At 44.6% G+C, this 22,652-nt stretch overlaps 1 protein-coding gene across 2 annotated transcripts in view; it reads right to left on the reverse strand.

The window, feature by feature from the left end:
• Positions 1-22,652, reverse strand: part of XRN1 (5'-3' exoribonuclease 1) — a 1,049,234-nt gene that overhangs the window by 591,994 nt on the left and 434,588 nt on the right. For both annotated transcript variants that reach the window (XM_078666417.1, XM_078666416.1), the window contains exon 26: positions 10,341-10,430. In XM_078666417.1, coding sequence (XP_078522543.1) covers positions 10,341-10,430 — 90 coding nt within the window. The remainder of the gene's footprint in view (positions 1-10,340; positions 10,431-22,652) is intronic.

Genomic DNA, 22,652 nt, shown 5'->3' on the forward strand with positions numbered 1-22,652 from the left:
TTAGTGGCAAAACAAGACAACAGCACGGACAATGAATGATAGTATGTTGGATTGTGCACACCAAGATACCACAAGTACTTTGTGTATTTCATTAAAAAGATCATGTCAGTTTGTATATCACATAGACTATTGGGTCCCACAGACTGCAATATTGATGTTCTAGAGTGTACTAACCTGTCTTTTCCTCCTTACTGCGATGTACCGTTGCTGCTGCGCAGTGTGTCAACAGTTGTTGCAGATTTATTGACTCTTGTATGTTATCTATCATGTTCTGTGCATTGATGTGAACTGGGTTATGAACTAATAAAAACAAAATTAAAAAAAATTATCTGAAGAACCAGCGTCCTGAAATTTATTTTTCCTCCATTGGTTTGCTTTTTTTTTTTAAACCAGAATGGGACAGAAATCTTTTTGGGACCTTTCTTCTTGACAGGAAAGTAATGCAAATAGGCTCCTTTGTTCCACGGACATTTCAGCACTGGTTCTATCACACCTTTCTTGCAGGTTCCTCAACCAGACAGTAAAACATCGCAGGACTTCAACCGTTGGTGGAATGTGAGAGCGAGAACTGGAAAAACAAGTTCTTTAACATCGGTAATGCTCTTTCTGGTGGATATTCTATCTAACTGCAGATTCCACACCTTTTGAATATCCCCCAGTGTCAGACTGGATGAGGAAAATTTGAAAGTGGTGCTCCTGCGCTCTGATAGGTGGCACTGCGTGATTCCACACCCACGTTGTTACTCTCTGAAAGGGACGGGCAAAGCCTCATATAAGTGCCATCCATGAGTGTAGCAGTCAATTTCTTTCAGGAAGTCTTCCGCTCCCTCAGGTACGGAGAGTTCGGCAAATGAAAGAACCAGTTTGTGGATTTTTATATTGGGATCTTTTTAGATGGAAGAGACCATGCCACAAAATGAGGTGGTCCGCGGCGAGGTAAGAAATCAGCAGTTGAAGTATCCATCAGAAAGATCATTACAGAAGATACGTAACTTGTTATTCTGATAGATACTTCTAAACTTTTAAATAGATACCATGGCAATACCTCCCAAGGTGGTGGGTCTGTGGACTGGCTCAGACTAAAGTCCTGTAGGACTGAGCAGACAAAATGCCCATCTCGATGGACCGGACTATCCATGCAGTTTTGTTTCATGAATGTGTGCACTGATGCTCAAGTAGCTACCGGACAGATATCAAGGACAGGCATCCAGCGTGCCAACACAGTGTTAGTAGCCTTCGCTCTGTTGAAGCAAGCTCTGAGACCTCCTGGGGGCTGCTTCTTAGCCAATATATATCAGATTGTAATGCAGAGGGCTGCCTTTTGGGAGATGGTCTGCTTATGCAACTCCTTCCCTTTCTTCACCCCTGTAAACCCCACAAAGAGCTAATCTTTCTCTCCATATTCTTTCGTCTGATCAATCTAAAAGATGAGCACTCTCTTGGGGTCCAACCGATGGAGTCTCACTTCCTCCTTTGACAGATGAGGCAGAGCAAAGAAGACCAGAAGCCTAATGGCGAGACTAATGTGAAAAATCATCACCACCGTTGGGAAATTTGCTGCCCAGGTCCTGAGCACCAGTTTCTCTGGGAAAAAGGTGGTATAAGGAGGCTGGACCAAGATGACTTACAGTTCATTAAACCCAGCATACAGATGTGATCACTTTCAGAAAAGCTATCTTCAAGGCAAGCAGATGTATCCAGCAACTGTGCATGGGATCAAAAGGGAAGCACATGAGAAAAGTGAGGACTCAATTCAAGTCCTGCTGTAGCATCACAAAAGTGGTTGGCTGAAACATATGCTACAAACCTTTTATAAAATGCATCACAACTGGTGATTTAAACAATGACGGCTGGTCTGGCAAATGTAAAAAGGCTGACAGAGCCAATAGATAACCTTAACAAAGCCTTGCTGAGCCCAAAACAAACAACAAATTCAACAAGTTTGCCGGCATCAGGTCTAATTGTCAGGTGTCACACCAGGTCACAAATTTGATCCCAGCACACTTCATATACAGATATAGTGGAAGGGCGTCTGGTCGCCAAGACGACATTAAAGACCTTGGATGGGAGATCAAAAAAATGCAAATACTGCTGTTCAATTTACGCCGGCAGACTCCGGTGTAAGACTGTCAGAGGACTGGGCGGTAAACTGCCCCTGATGGTTAGGCCACTGCCAGCCAGATCCACAGCCTCAACAGGAAAAGGGCTGGGCAACCTGCTATGAGGGTGGGGCTGACATGGTCTATATGCCAAGCCCGAGGCATATACCTGAAAAGGCAGGAAACCTGTGGTTGTATCCAGACTGGAGCAGAAAGGCTCAGAGAGCATGCTGCTGCTCAGCTTCCCTCAAATCACTCCAGGGCAGAGTCCGCATTCGCTGAATAGGCGGAGCCTTCGAACATCATGTCCATTTGAGATGCCTAGACATCCTTAGTGAAGCCCTCAGAACTCAGGCTTTGCATGGTGCCAAAGCACCACTATAGTTCCCATGGCCCTGCCAAGACAGTAGGTGCTGCCCAAGCGGATAATAATTTGACCACATCCTGAGCGTTGTGAATAATCTGGGCCAGTTAAGTTTGCAGTTCTTCTGGGACTGAAGGCTGAATGTTACCCACCACATGCCACCGCACAGGGGTATAACGGCCTAGGAGACAGTTTGTGTTACACTATCTCAGGAAAAGACATGTGTTTGCCAAAGCTATCAACTCAATTCTACTACCTACTGAGGGAGTGGTTAGAAAGGCATTTGTGTTCCGTTTAGTGGTGAATGCCTATTCCACATAGCTTTCAGGCAATGGGTCCTGGATCAAAAATAAGGATCCCCTGGATAAGTCTTATGTCAGTGGGCGACTAGACAGTTAACTGGGGGGACAAAACATGGCTTACCCTGCATGCCCAATTAATCAGGTCCCATTAAGTAGCAAAAGAGGTTTGGTTGAGGCCTGGAGAAATGTTTTGACCTCTATAGTGGGGAAGTGGAGATCCAGGACCTCAGTAGCCCTGTGAATTATTGTTCTGAAAGAAGTACTCTCCTCAGTCGATCATTGAGGGGGAGAAACTAGTCTAGTATCGGGTGATGTGGTCGGTCCACTGGCCTCCTACAAGTCCACATACCAGTCATCAGCACCATAAGGTGGGGTACACTCTTCCCCATCCCTCCTTCGTCATCTCAATAAGGCTGGCTCTGATCAGAGTCCAAGCCAAAAAGTTGGTACAAAGTATTTGCACAGCCGCATGGTAGCCTGATAGTGTTAGAGTACCACATGTTTACAATAGGCTAAGGTATAGCATGTTCTGGGCACAGCCTTGGCTGCGGTTGAGCTGATGCCGGTTTGGAGTCAGGCGGAATGAGAGGTTGCAAGTCCTCCTCCAGGGTCTACAGTACCAGTCCTATGGTCGATAATTGAGGGGTTGGTGCAGATTGTGGCACCGAGCCAGACGTATCGAAACCGGGGCAGGTTCAAGGGTTCCAGATAGTGCAGAGGGCGAACAAAGCCAACAGTAACCTGACTGATGACCTTGAGAATCCTTGGGACCTGTACGCAAGGCAGAGGGAACTGGAAGCATGCCAAATATGCACAGAAAGATTCAGAAAAGGGGGTGGGGTGGTGGATGAACAGAGTGTCTGAATTAAGCAGACCACTCTTACCCAGTCCAAAGATCAGGGCTTGATCCATCACCGTTATTTAGTTCACTGCCCCATCCCAGCTCAGAACCTGGCTATATGCAAATTAGTCTGTCCCTGGCCCAGTGCATCATGGGAACAGGGCAGACCAAACTACCAAGCCAATTCTTCACCAGAAAGGAGACAAGCTTCCGGGGACCGGTTTCTGCCATTCCAGGCGTCGTCGGCCCGGCTTGCTTGAATCCTGATGGAGCAGTGAGCAAGGGACTCATGTCTGAGTATACCCTTCCACGCTTATGGTGGACAAAATGATTCAGAAAAGGGGGTGGTGATGAACAGAGTGTCTGAATTAAGCAGACCACTCTTACCCAGTCCAAAGATCAGGGCTTGATCCATCACCGTTATTTAGCTCACTGCCCCATCCCAGCTCAGAACCTGGCTATATGCAAATTAATCTGTCCCTGGCCCAGTGCATCATGGGAACAGGGCAGACCAAACTACCAAGCCAATTCTTCACCAGAAAGGAGACAAGCTTCCGGGGACCGGTTTCTGCCATTCCAGGCGTCGTCGGCCCGGCTTGCTTGAATCCTGATGGAGCAGTGAGCAAGGGACTCATGTCTGAGTATACCCTTCCACGCTTATGGTGGACAAAATGATTCAGAAAAGGGGGTGGTGATGAACAGAGTGTCTGAATTAAGCAGACCACTCTTACCCAGTCCAAAGATCAGGGCTTGATCCATCACCGTTATTTAGCTCACTGCCCCATCCCAGCTCAGAACCTGGCTATATGCAAATTAGTCTGTCCCTGGCCCAGTGCATCATGGGAACAGGGCAGACCAAACTACCAAGCCAATTCTTCACCAGAAAGGAGACAAGCTTCCGGGGACCGGTTTCTGCCATTCCAGGCGTCGTCGGCCCGGCTTGCTTGAATCCTGATGGAGCAGTGAGCAAGGGACTCATGTCTGAGTATACCCTTCCACGCTTATGGTGGACAAAATGATTCAGAAAAGGGGGTGGTGATGAACAGAGTGTCTGAATTAAGCAGACCACTCTTACCCAGTCCAAAGATCAGGGCTTGATCCATCACCGTTATTTAGCTCACTGCCCCATCCCAGCTCAGAACCTGGCTATATGCAAATTAGTCTGTCCCTGGCCCAGTGCATCATGGGAACAGGGCAGACCAAACTACCAAGCCAATTCTTCACCAGAAAGGAGACAAGCTTCCGGGGACCGGTTTCTGCCATTCCAGGCGTCGTCGGCCCGGCTTGCTTGAATCCTGATGGAGCAGTGAGCAAGGGACTCATGTCTGAGTATACCCTTCCACGCTTATGGTGGACAAAATGATTCAGAAAAGGGGGTGGTGATGAACAGAGTGTCTGAATTAAGCAGACCACTCTTACCCAGTCCAAAGATCAGGGCTTGATCCATCACCGTTATTTAGCTCATTAGTTCATCACCACCCCCTTTTCTGAATCAAATATGCACAGAAAGGCCTCTCAAAAATACTTCTACTTGCTGTGGAGGTCACAGACAGGAACAGAGACAATATTGCTTCCTCAGATGAAGATTAAAAGGCACAGTGACAACCTTGTACATTCTGTAGAGGGGGGAGGAAGGGGCTGAGTCACACTTAGACTTATGCTTTTTCTTTGACCTACGCAAAGAATTCGACCTCGGATATGGCTTCAGGTGCGAGTAGGATCAGGTTCGCACTCTTGACTTCGACTTGCAATGGAACGGGTGCTGAGCTTTCCTGTGCTTTGCCACGTAGAGTGTAACCCCTCCATCTCGAACGGCTTTTAGAGTCATCTATTGTCCTTGGCCTTAGTGCTGTGTGACAAACCCTGTATGACAAACCCAGCCAGCAGAGGTAGACCATGTTGGGATCTGTCCTAGAAATTCATTTGCGACAGTCCATACAAGGCTTAAACCCTGCCATATTTAGGTTTAACATCCCCTGCACACTGGAAACATTTTAGTTGAGAAAAAATATCTCTTCACAAGTGAAGAAAATGGGAGCGAAGCTCCAGATTCACATCTGAAGGCGCAGAAGGGAAGAACTGATGTCAGAGCACCCAGAGAAGCTTATATATGGCTCTGCTTGTCGCTTCAATAGCAGAATGACATGGACACAGAGTCACCAGGCACCAGGTAATGGTGCACAGAAGCACTGCTTTAAAAATTTCCGTTTTGAGTCTGGCGCCTGTGAATATTCAACGGGTGAGGAACCTGCAGTTAAGAGGCATCAGAAAGTATACGTTTCTACCCATTCTCCACAATACTAGGCATCCAAATCTTTCGTAATATCCTGCCATGCCAGAAAGTAGTTGAAATACTTCAGCTAACAAGGGTGCTCATCAGTGGTGGTTGAATGAAGGAGTCATTTTTTTTTTTTTTTTGTTGGGGTCATCCTTGAGACAGATCTAAACTAAATGCGAGAGAATTTGTTACTCTTTTCTAACCCCACTAACTTCAAGGTCTGTCAATCAAATTTCCTTTATTCGGTTTTTAAAAGTACAAAAACCATAAAAGTTCATAATTTAAAACAATATTAAAATACAAAGCCAATTACATTTTCGAATTATAATAAATAAATTTGAGAACATAGTTAATATTTACCGGTTGCTAAGCATACCATTCCCAAGGTGCAAAAGTACAAGCTCAGAATTGGGTCAAACATGACAATTAGATAAAGGTACAAAAGAATGTCCTAAAATATATAGCAATAATTACTTCAGTGCTCCTGTTCTAGATTTGGTCTATGTTTTATACAGAGTTTCAAAAATCTAGCCATATTCTTTGCGAAACACTCTGTTTCCAAGTATAGAATTGCCAGGAAAGCTGGGCGACATTGTTGCAACCCCATGATCTTTAATATTGGTACTACCCACTGTTTCCTTGATTCCTGGGAAAATCTACAACACACGACCACGTGGAATGTAGACTGTGTGGAAACTCCATCACAAGGGCAGGGAGACGATGAGTGTGACCAGTCATTAACTTTGGGGAATGTGACCAGACGATGGAATGTGTTCATTCTAAGACGGATGAGCACAAACCTGTCAAATCCATTTAATTTAAAGGTCAAATAGGGCTGAATAGTCAAGGTAGTTTGTACCAATAGAATATGTTGAGCTGAAGTTTTAGATGACTCCATAGTCAATCGCAGTTCTTCCATATGTGCCAAACATAGTTTCTTGAATTTTTTCCTGAAGAACTCAATTATCAGCAAGGGGTTGTGGTAGTACTTTATTAGATCTCAGTCTCTAAATGTATTTTACAAGTTTTGTCATCTGCTTGAGAACTAAAAGGAGAATACCTGTTAAACAGTAACCTTCTGCTAGGCTTATGGGGTCAAAGATGAAAATCTGAGCCAAAAATAAAGCCTCACACAGGCTCTATGACACTATATCGAAGTAGCTGGGTAAGCAATATTGCTTGCTAGTCAGATGATGTTATCAGACATTAAACTCCATTCTTTGACTAGTGCCACTGAACCCCAAATAGAATGGCCCAAGCTGCTTAACAAAGCTAAAGAACTGGCGGCTTCAACAAGGATTCAAGCGATCTGGCGATCTTCCTCCTGTTATCATCGCATCTTCTGCTTTTCTTCTAAGGCAGATTAAGCGAAGATGAGTTGGCTGCATTACACTTGTTTTTTGCTGCCACTAACACTACAGTATTAGCTGGTACCAACTCTTTCAGCAACCTAGGATCAGACTAAGCAAGTTTGAATTTCTTTTCTATATGCCTTTTCACTGCCCAAATAAAAAAGGGTTTTGTGAAGGTATCCATCAAGGGTTCCAGGAGACAATGGAAGACGGGACAAGCTTACGATTTTGCTTGGGTGGTCTCGAAAATAATGGGTATGCTTACGTCTAGAGTGGTTGTCTGAAGATGGCATTTCATTGAAGCCCTGTCTGACAGCTCCTGGAATAGGACAAGATCATCAATCGGCGAGATTCTCAAGGTATATAATCCAGAGAAGCTGGTAAAATCTCACACCAACCAAATAAAGAGGATGTAGAGCCAGAATAAAAAAGGGAAGATCCTCCTTGCCTTCGTCATCAGGCCTGTGTGACTCATATTGATGAAAACCATGACATCTGTGTTGAGATCTTCTGGCTCCTCTTCCCTGTATCCCATGAACTCTCAGGCGGTGATATTTCACTAGAACCTCAACAGTGTTCATCCCTAGGTATGACATCCTCCTTGTAAAGCAGAAGAATAGGCTGCGGGGTGGTTGGACTCTCTGTAGAGGTGCATCAGTATGCTGGGACCGATCATCATCCTCTGATGCGACTTCAACCACCACATCTGCTAGTTCTGGTAGTGAAGGAGGTTGGACAATCCTTTTCTAGGTCTTCTAAATTGATGACTTCACTTAAGAGGGGAAAGATTCTGAGAGACCGTGAACTCCACCACCATCCAAATACCTCCATATATACGACTCAACTTCTAATGTCTAAACATCAACCAGGAACAAGGTTGCAAAGTGATGATAAGTTCTGCCCACTCACCTTCAGAAGAGGTGAATGCACATCATGGGAAGAAGAGAGGGTGGAAAAGCTGTCTATTCTTTAAAGCAGAAGTGGACCCAGTAGGTGAAATTTCTCCTTTCTTAGCCCCGAGCCAGCACCCTCCCTGTCTCTCAACTTCCTTTACGGCATTTTCTGACAAATTCCACAGTCCTTGATGAAGTGAGAGTTCATGAAGTCCAAATCATTCCTTAACATCTTCCCATCACAGGATTACCCTTTTTTTTAAAAAGCCAGCATAGTGGTTACAAAAAACAAAAGAACCAGGGTCTGAAATACCGCCAAAATAAATCAGGAACACACTTTTTTTCCCTCAGAAAATGGTGTTAAGATGAAGGCTGCATACCTTAACATTAAATTAAGGCGAATAAATCCCCAAAACAATTGGTGTTAGTGCCAAAATTAACTTTGAAACAAGTGCATTTATGTTCAGGATCTTCCTCAAAGAGTGGAAAAAACAAAATGCCTAACGGATATCCTACTGGCATGTTTGGATAGTGCAGTATTCCAAGGTTATTAAAGGAGAAGTGTTGAATTTTTACTATGTGTATAGTATTATGTTGTAGCACCATTTATTATTTTTATGTGATGGAGTTAATGCTTTTTTAAGTAGTGTTTTTCAGACATATAGTTCTGTTTTAATGGTTTGGCTAAAGGAAAACAACAGTAAATGTTTTTTTAAGCATGCTTACTTTTATTTGTTTTGTTTGAGAAGAACTAAGATTTATAAAACAAATTGTGTTCTGGGATTTAAAACATGCATGGAGATATTTTATATTTTAGGAACCTTAGAGGAAATTGCAAGATGAAGAACTTTCCAGCATCCGACCCAAAGTCTTAGAAATCAGAAAATGTAAAGGGTATGGGACTTGAGAAAATCTGCAGAGCCACAGATCGTGACGTAGTAAGGCTAGTAATTGCCAATGCCAATAATAAAAATAAATGGGCCAAATAAACTTTTTATTTTGCAGGTGTTAGGGTAAAACTGGCATCCAACTTGACCTTAAACTAGATACAAAAGCACATGAAGAGCTACAGAATGCAGTAAAACCACCTAGGGTAACACGGTTCACGAAAGCGAATGCTATAACTGCTCCAATAACCTAATACCATGAACAGGAGAGTGCAATTGCTGTTTTTCTGCCTGAAAGTAAAGAATTCCATGATTGAAACCCCCCAGGGAACCATGAACATGGGTTAAAGGCATTCATCACTTAACACTAAGCAAAACTGAATGATTCAAATCTGATGTGTCTAATCTTTTTTGAATGAAGGCGATTCAGTTTTATTAACCAGCGAGCATCTACCCGAAGGCATGGCTGTTCCTATACTCTGGGGTTAATCACAAGGACAAGACCTCGGAGCATTAAACCTTACCATCCCAGGTGTCATGTATGAAATACTAGGGTACTAGTTAGTCCAAAGGTATATATGAATACACTCGTCCTTCCAGTCCTACAAATATACATATCCTCTCAGTGCAAGATGACAGACATACAAACATAACCAGCCTCTGCACACATCGCAAAGTTAAAACTATAACTCTCTCCACTTTATTTGCTCATAACGATTGCTAAACTCCAACCAGAGCACACTGGTGGCCCTTTAGCACATCACCTACACATACAAATAGACAACCAATTCCATCATAAAAATGCCATTTTCGTCACTGGAACCTACAGCGTTTGGCTACTCTCTGCAGGATAAGACCTTTACTCAAGTAAGATATTTAACAGAATTGCTATACATGCTTACTGCTATGGTAATTCTAAGTGGTCAGAGGTAGCACTAGCAGAAACACAAAAAAGTAAAGAAGTACAGAGGAAAATCATGCACTGCTGGAGCCAGATTTATCTAATATTTTGTCGGTTAATGTAAATCTGAGGCAACTGGAAAATGACCAGCTATTTCAGGAGCTAGAAAGCCTTATGGCCCCATTTTTGACCAGCTAGGAGTCAAAGGTTTGTTTTGTAAACAGACATAACATTGTGATTAGTTCTCATGTATCATAAAAGTGAAGCTTTCAGAGAATATCAGAAAAAAGTACAAGGGTTCCAAAACTGGAGTTTCTTGTTCATTTGTTGATTTTCTAGTGACATCAGCTACAGTGCTGTCCTCCCAATTCCACACTGGCACATATTTATTCAGCTAAAGCTTAAGATACACATTTTGCTCACCCATTTTCATCCTCATCAGGCCAAACATCATCCTCATAGAACACATCATCTTGGCTGTTTTTTGCAACATATCTGAAGATTTCTGAGAATCTAAAGAGACATCAATAATGATTGTAAATATCAGTTCTGCAAAAAAGCGGGCTAGAAAACAAAAACACAATGTAAACAAAATGTGTGCATAAACGTGCCGCAGCCACCCATCCTCTCTCCAGTCATTGGTACACTTCTAAAAAGGCGGCTGGTCTTTGATCTGTATCATCTACATGACTTGTCTCACTGCATCTATTCTGGGATTTCACAATCATCATGTTTGTATGCAATATCTGAACAATGTAATCAAATGTATTATTCCTCCCTACTCCTAATATGGTCGTCTGGGCAAGGTCAGTGCTCTATAAATACCCTAAATAAAATATCTAACTGGTAGTTTATATGATTTTGAGAAGCTTTTATGGCCCACTCTTGAAACCAAGAGGGATGGACATAAGATCTGGGAAAAACGGAGTACAACATTTAACACAATTGGCAAGGTAAGACTCAAGTGACAAGTTCTGAGCATAGTGAATTCTGACCTCGAGATCACATTGCAGCAGTGGCCTGGAAGCTTTTGAGAAAAATGAAGCGTTTAGTGGACAAATTAAATGTTAACACCCATTTCTCAGCCTCACTCCCTCCAACCTCTTCCCCATTCCATCCAAAAGCAACCTAGTTACTTTGCAGCTATGCTAATAGCTGTAACTTTTACTGAGCAGTATCAAACTCAACAAGCATCACAACTCTAAAATGAGGTTACATGACAGAAGCACGCATGCGATTACTCTGCATGCCTTGCCTTTACGCGGTCTTTACCACAACCACATCTTTACTACGCATGCTTTTACAGCGAATTGTGTTGTAAAGGAATAATTGGTAAAGGTATATGCGTGGCAAAGCTTACAACCCAAACCCCCCGCCCTGAGCCCTAAAGTCTGGCCCCCAACCCTAAAAACAACCCAGCCCCTAAGTCCTAAAACAGGCCACCAGCCCTAAGAACTACCCTAACCCCCCCCTGCCCTGAGCCCTAAAACCCAGACCTGAAAAGTACCCCAAACCCAGCCTTGAAAACAGAAAAAACTACTCACGAAGTCGTTTCTTCCATTGTCATTAGGGCAGGAAGTCTCCAACACCTTCCACCCCCGCCCATTTGCTATGAATCTAGAGCACTGACTGCCTTAACCACGCATATAACTTTGCCGCCTTTACATACATGGTAAATGCATATGCATGGTAAAGACAAGCTTGGTAACGTTTGCGTTTTAACTACATGCATGATTTAGACCGTGCTGTTAATACTGTTTCTGTGCCCTAAAATGACTCATACAAGCTTCAGCCAAAAAAGAAAGTAACGAAGAATTCAGTTTTACTTCGTTATTTTCTGAGCTACATAATGATTTCACTGAAACCAATGGTATTTGGAATCAAACAACTTGTTTTAACAGTAGGGCTGGTGACATTTGAAAGTGGTGAAGCGTAAAAGTTTGGTATGACTTATGTAGTGAGAGATGGTGGCAAGCTTGATGGACTAAGGTGGGGTCCAGGCTGGATCCTCCTCCAAAGAAAAATATTGAAAAAAAGATTGACAAATGGTGCATTTTAAAGCAAATTAATTTAGTGATAAAGCAAGGCTTTTAAATCAGTGGGAATGTATAGATTTGAACTATTAAACACACAAAAAACTGCTCTATGTATCTAACTGCATTAATATGTTCAACAGTTTCTGTAATGTGCAAATTGTACAAAGTGACAACTTCAGTCTTTTAAAGTGGGCTTTACCAGTGTCTTCCACTGCATGCGGCATCAACTGTGAAAAACAAATACTCTAACCAGGCTTCGGGAAGGACCCACAGCTACTGATTGTAATCAGTCATATAGAAATATGTGAAGACAAGTCTTTAAGTAGGCTGTTGGCTCTAAAAGGGAACACGTAAAATACATTTCTGTGATTCCCATACTGTGCCACCCAACTGTTACTTTGGTTTCTCTCTGAGATGCAATTGCATCCAGATATATAAGACAACAACTGACCTACACCTAAAACCTGTCAGTATGATTGGCGTTGTCAATGGCTGTTAGCTGTTTAACATAAATTAATAACAAGGATTTGTTATCAATAATTCACCTTCAAAATGTTTCAGTTCTGAAATTTCAATATTATTGAAGCCTGTGGAAGAGATTTTGGACTTCAGTTATGTGCGCTTTATGTTCGATATACATGCCCTTTTTCTCTGCTCATCTTGTTCACCTGCACATCTTCAACCACCTCTCCTTCCTCTTCAGCATCCTCTTTTCACTCTTCCTCTAATGCACTTTTGTGCATCTTGCTCACTTCACCACTTCCAAACATACACTGCACTCACTCACATTTAAGCAATTTATTAACTTTTGCCTGGTAAATATTTTGCCATATGTGCACCCCTTCACACACATTTTCACAAAATTGTAATTACAACTGGAATAGATGACCATTGTTCTGAATGCTCTGTAAAGAGGCCAAACCACTGACAGGCACTCTGCTTGGCTTCAGCGTCAGAGCTCTCAATCGAAGCCCCTCAAAAACACCTGCACATCTCAAAGTATGCACAGAAAAAAAGTACAGAAAGAAACACAACATGATTAAAAAGCTAACTCTTGAGGGAGGAAACATTTAAGTAAAACTAAATTGCTGGCATGCATTGCCATAATGTTTTTAACAATCATTGTTCATAAATCAATCTGTGTTTTTGGCAAGAACGTTGTTAAGAGTATGAAGATAGGGCCAGTTTTAATGTCAAACAGCAGATAACTGCCTACTGCAAGCACATTTCTCTCACTTTGCATTTAACTTATTTATTTGGATCAACTTCACCAGGGAAGTAGAACCTGGCCTGCTCGTCCTTTGGATCCATTTTGCGGGTGAACAAATGCAGCAGCTCCACTTCTTACTGGGCCAGGGACAGGAGGGTAGGGTGGCGAGGGGTCTCGGAACAATATATATAACAGAAGATTAGCATTCTAACACTTACCGTTACCCAGGACAAGGCACCAAAACTGGCTTGCATTCACTCCTTTGTGACACAAGGGAAAGGGTGGGATCTATGACTGTGAATGACAGATAGCTGCTCTCACGCAGGGACAGAGACTCCAGCGCCTGAAACCATGATGCTGAATCTATAGTCTACTGGTCTATAGTGGATCCGGCCATAGACAACAATGGCAATGATTCATTATGAAGGGCTTTAGAACAATAAACCCCGAGTCATGCATCACAGTGCAGAAGGAAAATGCTACTTACCAGTATGCATCCGTTCTTGGCATGTAGAGCTGCAGAGTTACACACTGTGCATTGATCGCCACCTAGTGTTGGGCCCGGATGTTTGCTGTTTGTTTTTGTCCTGAAAAGTTCTTTGGAAGTCACGAGATAGGTGACTCCTCCTTTGGAGCACATTGCGCAAAGGCATCGGCTCCATCCTCAGATTGTTTTTCGCCATTAGGGAAATGATGGAGCTTTGCAAGAAAAGGAAGGATGTCCATGTAAGCTGTATCTAATTAAGATAATACTGGAACAGATAAGGGTAGCCGGGTAGGCGTGTGTAACTGTGCAGCTCTACATGCCAAAAACAGATGCATACTGGTAAGTAGCATTTTCCGTTCAAGGCATATGAGCTGCAGATTACACACTGTGCATAGATGGTATAGCAGTACCCACTCTCAGCGGCGACCACCCCTATCTGTTGCAGTAGTTTGAAATAATGTTTTGAGAACAGCCTGGCCCACATTAGCTTTTTGTTTGGTTTGCACATCTACACAATAGTGTTTTGTGAATGTGTGCGGTGTAGACCATGTAGCTGCTCTGCAGATGTCATCTAGGGGAATGTTCCCTAAAAAAGTCATTGAAGCCCCTATTTTCCTTGTAGAGTGAGCTTTAGGAGGGACAGATAACGTACGTTTAGCTTTGTGGTAGCAAATCTGTATGCATTTGATAATCCATCTAGCTATCCCAGATTTTGATATGGGATTACCCTTGTGTGGCGGTGAGAAAGACACAAAAGTTGTTTGGTCTTACGAAAGGGTTGTGTTCTCTCGATGTAGTATAGCAATGCTCTTTTGACATCTAGGGTATGAAGAGCTCTTTCTGCTACTGTCTGTGGCTGCGAGAAGAAAACGGGCAGTTCCACAGATTGATTGAGGTGGAAGGGAGAAATGACCTTGGGCAGGAATTTTGGATTAGTACGGAGAACAACCTTATTATGATGCATTTGCAAGAAAGGTTCTTCAATGGTTAGTGCTTGTAGTTCACTAACTCTCCGTAGAGAAGTAATAGCTACTAGGAACGCAACCTTCCATGTTAAAAATTGTAGTTCACATTTATGTAAAGGTTCGAAGGGAGGTCCCATTAGTCGTGTGAGAACAATGTTCAAATTCCACACTGGTGAAGGTGGTACTCTGGGAGGAGTTATTCTCTTAAGGCCTTCCATAAAGGCTTTAATAGCAGGCACTCTGAACAGGGATTGATGCTGTCTGTTTTGAAGATATGCTGCAATGGCAGCAAGATGCAGTCTAATAGACATGTAGGCTAAGTTACATCGTTGGAGGTGTAGTAAGTATCCTATGATATGTTGAGTAGACACGTCTAGGGGATTAATATTGTTGTTACGACAATATATTACAAAGCGTTTCCACTTAGCTGCATAGCATGCTCTAGTGGTTGGACGTCTAGCTTCTTTTATGACATTCATGCTGTCTGGAGAAGGTTAAGATATCCAAATTCTAGGATTTCAGGAGCCAGATCGCAAGGTGGAGCTGATTTGGATCTGGGTGCCTGATCTCGCCACGGTTCTGTGTTAAAAGGAGTGGAGACAGGTACAGTTTTTGGTGCGGTACTACAGACAGTTGTAGCAGTGTGGTGTACCACGGCTGTTTGGCCCATGTTGGAGCAACTAGGATGCGGGTCAGAGAATGCTGCTGTAGTTTGCGTACTACTAGTGGCATGAGTGGTAGAGGTGGAAAAGCGTACGCAAATCTGTTTGACCAGTTCATCCATATCGCATTGCCTTTGGACAGTGGGTGTGGATATCTGGCGGCGAAGCTTGGGCATTTGGCGTTTTCGTGGGTGGCAAAGAGGTCTATCTGCAGTTGTCGCCACATCTGAAAGAATGGTTGAAGAACTTGCATATGAAGTTCCCACTCGTGGGCTTGTTGTGTCTGACGAATAAACAGATCTGCTATGGTGTTTTGTACTCCTGGAACATGTTGGGCTAGAAGGAATATGTTTTGAGGTACAGCCCAGCGCCATATGTTCTGAGCTAGTCGAGAAAGTTGCAGGGAGTGTGTTCCGCCCTGTTTCTGAATGTAGTACATGGCTGTCATGTTGTCGGTGCCGACTAACACAGCCTTGTTTGACACTTGCTTTTGGAAAGCTTTTAGTGCTAGAAATAGAGCACAGGTGATTGATATGGAATAACTTTTGTTGTGGTGTCCACCTGCCTTGCATGGTGTGTTGCAGTAGGTGGGCTCCCCAGCCGGAGAGCGATGCGTCCGCTGTCAAGACTATTTGAGGAACTGGCTCTAGGAACGGTCAACCTTTGGAAAGGTTTTTGGTGTTCCACCACTGCAGAGAGCGATGAGTCCGACCGTCTACCAACACTAGGTCTGGTAATTGACCTTGAGCCTGGTTCCATTGACGTGATAAGCACTCTTGGAGAGGTCGCATTTGAAGTCTTGCATGGGGCACTATGAAAATGCAAGAGGCCATCATTCCTATGAGCTGTATGAACACTCGTGCTGGAAGGGAGTGTTGTGGCTGAAACTTTGTGAGAAGCGCTTGCATGCTGGTTATCCTTACTGGAGTGGGATAAGCTAGCGATGTTGAAGTGTTTATTGTGGCACCGAGGTACTGCTGTACTTTGGATGGTTGCAGATGAGACTTGGTGTGGTTTATTGTGAACATCAAGTTGTGGAGCAGTTGGATTGTGGCATGAGTGTGTTCGATACACTGGTTGTATGAGCTGGGGATAAGAAAGTATAGGGAGTAAACCCCCTTGTTTTGTTGATTCAGAGGAACTGGTTCTATTGCACTTTTTTCTAGCAAAGATATTACTTCTTGCTTTAGCAGTAATAGATGCTCTTGTGACATTGGACGCTGTTTGGGGGGGTAGATGTTAGTTCTAGACAGTAACCGGATTGAATAATTTGTCGCACCCTACTGTCTGATGTCATGTTGGTCCAGGCAGGATGGAATTGTTGTAGTCTTCCCCCCACAGGAGTGGAATGGTTGGGGGGGGAGGGGGAGTGGAGGAAAGTCATTGGGTAGGGGTGGAGGCAGAGCAGGAGTTGTTGGTTTTGCCTCTGCCTTTATTGTTGTTACCCCTATAACACCCTCTTTGGTAGCCCTTAGTGAATGTGGATTGGCTAGGGGTCTTATAGGAAGTGGAGGGGCTATCTGAGGCGTAGCCTCTTGTATTGCCTCTAGATGATGAGCGACGAAAAGAACGTCTGGGAGCTTGCAATTGCAAGGCTCCCATAGATTTAGCTGTGTCGGTGTCTTTTTTCATTTTCTCTAAAGATACATCGACATTAGGGCCAAATAGGTGTGTCTCATCAAATGGCTGATTGAGGATGGAATTTTGCACTTCAAGTTTGAAACCTGAAATACGTAGCCAGGCATGCCTACGTAAAAGGACCCTAGTATTAACTGCTCTTGAGGCGGTATCTGCGGCATCTAGGGCGCAAAAAATGGAAGTATTGGTGATATTTTTACCTTCTTGTATGAGTTCATTGGCCCTGTTTTTATATTTATCTGGTAGATGCAGCATTATGGATTCTAATTCGTCATAATGTGCCCTGTCATATCTTGCCAACAGCGCTTGAGTATTGGCAATGCGCCATATGTTAGCTGCTTGTGACGCTGTGCGCTTACCGGAGGCATCAAGGAGTTTAGATTCCTTATCTGGTGGTGAGGCCTCACCTGATGTTTGTGAATTAGCACGTTTACGTGCATTAGATACTACTAATGAATCTAGTGGTGCTGGACCTCTAATGTAAACTGGATCTGTAGGGGCAGCTTTGTATTTCTTCTCAATGCGAGGGTTGAGGACTCGAGCTCTGACAGGATCTTTAAATACATCTGTTGCGAGCTTAATAACCCCTTTAAGCATTGGCAAAGTGGCAGTGGACCTTTGTGTAGTGTCAAAAGTGTCAATAAGAAGTCTTCCTCTACAGTTTCTGTGTGCAAGGGTGTTATAATCATCCCATGGATTAGGTGACTGAGGGGGACTATTGGTCCCTACTGGGTTATGTGCACCCTCACCTGTGTCATCAGAGTCTGTATCTACATCATCATCTGGATTAGTGGATGGTGTAAGTGAATGATGTGGTGTAGGAGTTGTAGGAGGAGGAATATTATGAGGAGGTGGTGGAGAAGGGATCCTTAATGGAGAGGTTGCAATGTCTCTTTTATTCTTTGGAGGAGGAGGAGTTGTAGGCACCTCTAGAGGTCTCTTTTTGGAACTAATTGCTAGTTGGCCAGTCTTAGGATCCTTTACAAGAGTCTTTTGAGTAGGATCTAGTGTAAAAAGCTCTTCTGTGTAAGGCAGATCCTTCGGCGTCGAAGTTTTCCGTTCCGGATGTTTTTTCGGCACAGACTCGGTAGCTGGTGTAGGGTCTTTTGCCTTAGAGCTATGATCTTTCAAAATGTCTTTAACCGGAACGTGTTTTTTCGATTAAGGGTCTTTTTTCGGCTCCGAAGCATGTGAGTCGGAAGTTTAGGCAGTTTGTTTTACTCGGCTCCGAATGCGGTTTTGGCATCGATGAGCCGGTGCCAGTCTTCGGCGCCGAGTGCTTCGGTGTGGGAGCAGCGGTCGGCGTGACTGAGGAAGATGGCTTCTTCTTCGGTGTCGGTTTGGGATCGACACCGGAAATAGGCTGACTCGAGCCTGAGCCACCTGGAGGCTTAGTAGGCTTATTTGCCGGGCCCGAAGGTAGGGCGTGGGAAGCAGTCTCTCGGTGTGCACCTGGGTCGAAGGGGAGGGTGCGGCCAAAGCCTTTTTCAAGGGTGTCGAGGAAGGATTGGGGTCGACGTTCCTACTTACGACCCGTTGAGCCGGAGTGATGTCTTTGGCATTAGAAGAGCTGCCACTTCCTTCGGCCCGCTGGTGTTCTGGCACGTCGACGCCCTCTTGAAAGATGTAGTCCGGGATCGAAGCTGATGAGCGAGCCATGGTTCTTCGAGCTCGGTGGTCCCGAATCGTCTTCTTGGAGCGGAAGGAGGCACAAGCGGAACAGTCTTTGGCCTCGTGCTCCGGTGGGAGCCAAAGGTTGCACACCTCATGTAGATCGGTGTGGGGAAACTTTGACCCACATTGAGGACACTTCTTGAATGGCGTCCTTTCCATAAGCCAGAGAGTAAGGTCCAGATAGGCCAGAAGGCCTTCGTCGACGACTGGAATCGAAGACTTCAAAGTGGTGAAGAATCGCGTCTATGGAGAGCGCGATCGAAACAATACCGTCGAACTGGGTGAGGATTGCGCGCCGAAGGAAATTCGGTTCCAAACCGGAGCGCAGGAAACACATCCGAGCCTGATGGCGGAAAAAACAATCTGAGGATGAGGCCGATGCCCATGCGCAATGTGGTCCACAGGAGGAGTCACCTATCTCGTGACTTTCAAAGAACTTTTCAGGACAAAAACAAACTGCAAACATCCGGGCCCAACACTAGGTGGCGATCTAGGCACAGTGTGTAATCTGCAGCTTATATGCCTCGAACATGTGATTATTGCCTGGCTTTCGTCTCCTGCTTCAGAGCAAGCTGGAGCAGGCAGCCTGGGACAGACAGCCCAGGCTTAAATACATCAATTTGTTTAGAGATCGGATCTCTAAATAAATCGATCTATTTAATATTTTACAGGAATTGGAAGGAGTATCAGGAGACGAAGTCCCATTGCCCTGATGGAAAATCTAGCCCTGCATATTAATAAACCCACACTGATTCCAGTGATAGATGTATTACTATCTGCACCCAGAGGGTACCTCTAAGGTACCTCCTGAACATTAATAGCCCTCTAGTGTGCTGGCTGACTGGTCCAGTCCAGCCTGCCACCACAGATGAGTTTCTGACCCCCTAGGAGGCGACAGCCATGCTCTCAGATGTCCGAAACAATGCATGCTTAGGTGGGAGCTTCCCTCCAGGAAGGCTAGTAAATCAGCGTATCAAGGCAGGAGCATTCAAAGGCCTATGCCGCCTTTGAAATGGGACCCAAGGTTTCACAAGACAGGGGAAATGCCTATTCCCCCCCTACCCTGGGCCCATTTGGAAGTAGGATGGGCAGGGAAATTAGCTTGAAGAAGGTGTGTTGCCCAGCCAGGCTGGACACACCTCTAGGGAGGGCAGCCTGAAGTGAATAAAGAGATAGGAATTCCACCCTCGAGTGTGGGGGAAAGAAAAAAGTCTGGGGCAGGGTGATGCCTACTCCCCAAAGGAAGTGATCATCTACGGGGTGTAGTGACCCCCATGGATAGGTAGCCCACTGGCTACTACCCCTCACTTCTCTTAACATGAGTATTTAGGGGACCCCGATACTCAGACTTCCGAAGCTGACAAAAAGAAGTGGACAAAGAAAAAGGGATGACCTGAAAACCGAGGAGCAACTACTGACCTGATGCCATTCCTGCCAGCTGCACCCGACCCTCGTGGAGAACCTAACTCGTCCTGCTGATGTGCAGACCCCAAGAAACCCAAAGGGCTGCCAGTGTTTTGCCAATAGCCAGAGAAACTCCCTTGGAGAAGAGGATCTGCTCTCCTGCAGCCACTAAAGAAGCAAGGTCTGGTTTACCGTCTGGCCGCCCAACGCTGCAACGTCCCAAGAAAAGTTAACTGTGCTCCTACAGGTCAGACCCGGCCTCCCTCCAAGTGGGGGATGTCAGGACAGACCAATGCTGCGCAGTACCAATACTTGGGGTACTGGTCCCCTTGCAGCAGCCAGGGATTATTGTGTCCACTACACACACCAAAGCCGAGGAAAACCAAACTGCATGTTGAGGGACAGTGAGACCTACAGTGAGAGTGGCCCAGCAGTCCCGTTTACCCCCTTTTGCAGGAACCAAAGACAAACAGTGAGTCCCCGACCGCCGCCACTCGATACCTCAAAGCACCTATGCACCCACACCCCAAGTCTGAGGGAGATGACATGCCCACGGGGCCCTGAGACTCACAAGAGCTAAGCTTGTCCTTGGGTCTGGCCAGACTGGACTTCCAGCCTCTTTCTGCAGGCACCCTCCAACCGCGAGTGACTCCAGCCCCGAACCCGGCACCAAAATACACCACTGCACCCGAGCCGAGTAGAGGTGGACCAACAGTGTCCCCTAAATGCCGGATTATCTCAAGGGTTGAGCCCCCCTGAGTCTTCCCCCGGAATGGCCCCCCAGTCCAAGCTTGCAGTCTCTTCCTGACCAGAGCATTCCCCATTGAAGTGAATGAGACACCCAACATCGTAACACACCTCTGCACTCAGACGCCCAAGAGCCTTCTGAGGTGACCTGTTGGTGTGGCTTTGGATCTTGCTCCATACTCACCTTAAGTCCTGGAGAAGGGTCCAGTAAGTTGCTGACAAGTGTCCGAACGCAATACATGTTTTCCCTCCATAGGATAACATTACTGTTCCAAAAATTGCAACGTGTCAACTTTTGAAAAATATAAAAATTCATAACTCGAAAAGTTCTTACCCGATTCTGATGATTTTGGTATCTAAATTCATATAAGAAGAAGTGTTACTTTTAGGTCAAGCCTGTGAAACGCATCCGCTGCCTTGCGAGCCATGCTGTATTGGGAGTATAGACTTGTAGCCCCGCCCTCTCTCCGGCCATATTTGTCATTAGCTAGTTTATTTGTCTTTCGTAAAGGCTGGCTTCTGATTTGCTAATAGGCTTGTTAATCCCTCCTTAGTACCGCCTTGTCTTCATTTGTAACCTCACGAGTACTGGCCCTTTTACTTCGCTTGTTACACAGTACATCTAATTTACTCTGTATGCACCATTTTCTTTAATAGTTTCTCCTACTGCAGGGACTACATGCTTTCCTGAAACATTCAGAGCATTCAGCGCACCATAAGCGCTTTCACAGGGTGCTTTTTTTTTCTAAAAAAAAGCATTCGTTAGTCAACTTGACAAACAAATGATTTTTTTGGTAAAGCGTCCCAAACCGCGCTTTCACTTTAATAGCGGCTGCAGACCTTTCTTTAGACATGGCTTAGCTAAAGAAAGGGGCGTGGCCTCTAGTGAAAGCGCAGCATGAGGCGCTTGTAAACAACAAGCATTTGCAAGGCAATAGGTCTCGCAGTTTAGAAACTTTGACCTATTGGTAATGTAAATTACAATGTCTTATTAATGCAGGTTTCTTTTTTTTTTTTTAAACACAAATAAAAGGCATTGTCATTTACAATGCACAGTTGCGAGACCTATAGCACTGCAAATGCTTGTTCCAAATTGGTGTGGGATTTCATTAATGAGTGTGTGTCTTAGTTACCATCTTTATGTGTGCAATAAATGTTTAGAACTACCGTCTGATAAGCCTGTCTGCTCATCCACACTCCCACAAAAAGAGCATCCAGGTTATCATTTGTGCATTTCAGCCAACTGGGGTTGGCCTGGACTCTTTACACCGTGGGTCTCATTTTGGTCCACTATATGAAGAGCCAGCTTCCTATAAATGTTCAAAACATTTATACCACCTTACATTGACAGCAGAAATTCTCCAAGCAAATGCCTTTAGCACCGTGGTCTTCAATGAGTAGCTCAAGAGCTACTGGTAGCTCACCAGCACCCTCAAAGTATCTCTCAGAGGTCAGAGAGTATGTGCATATTAAAGAAGGCAGCACTGCACATCTCAAGACTCAGAGTGACAGCCACCCAAACGAATGCCAGGGCCACATGATAACATCCAAATACACAATGTGTTGGCCTATACGGTCTGTCACATGACAATCTGTGTCCACTATGAATTTAATTAAGTAACAAGGAGATTTACCATGTTGTACTCCCTGCTCTATCAATCGCACCAAGTGTGTAAACAATACAACATGAAAGAAGAGTGGCAGAAGTAGTCTGAGCAGTGCTGGCCCACTGAAGTGTTGGACTGCAGGAGACGGAATGAAAATCTTTTAGTTGGGAAAATGGTCATTCCAAGAGTTTGGAAGAGCAATGTATGGATCCAGAAACGAGAAAAATAAGAGCCTCATCCACAGTCACTCGTGTGCGTGTCTGGCATATGCACCTCCCCTAATAAATTGAGTAACCTGTAATCTA

This window comes from Lissotriton helveticus, chromosome 11 (genome assembly GCF_964261635.1).
Source record: "Lissotriton helveticus chromosome 11, aLisHel1.1, whole genome shotgun sequence".
NCBI classification, from domain to species: Eukaryota; Metazoa; Chordata; class Amphibia; order Caudata; family Salamandridae; genus Lissotriton; species Lissotriton helveticus.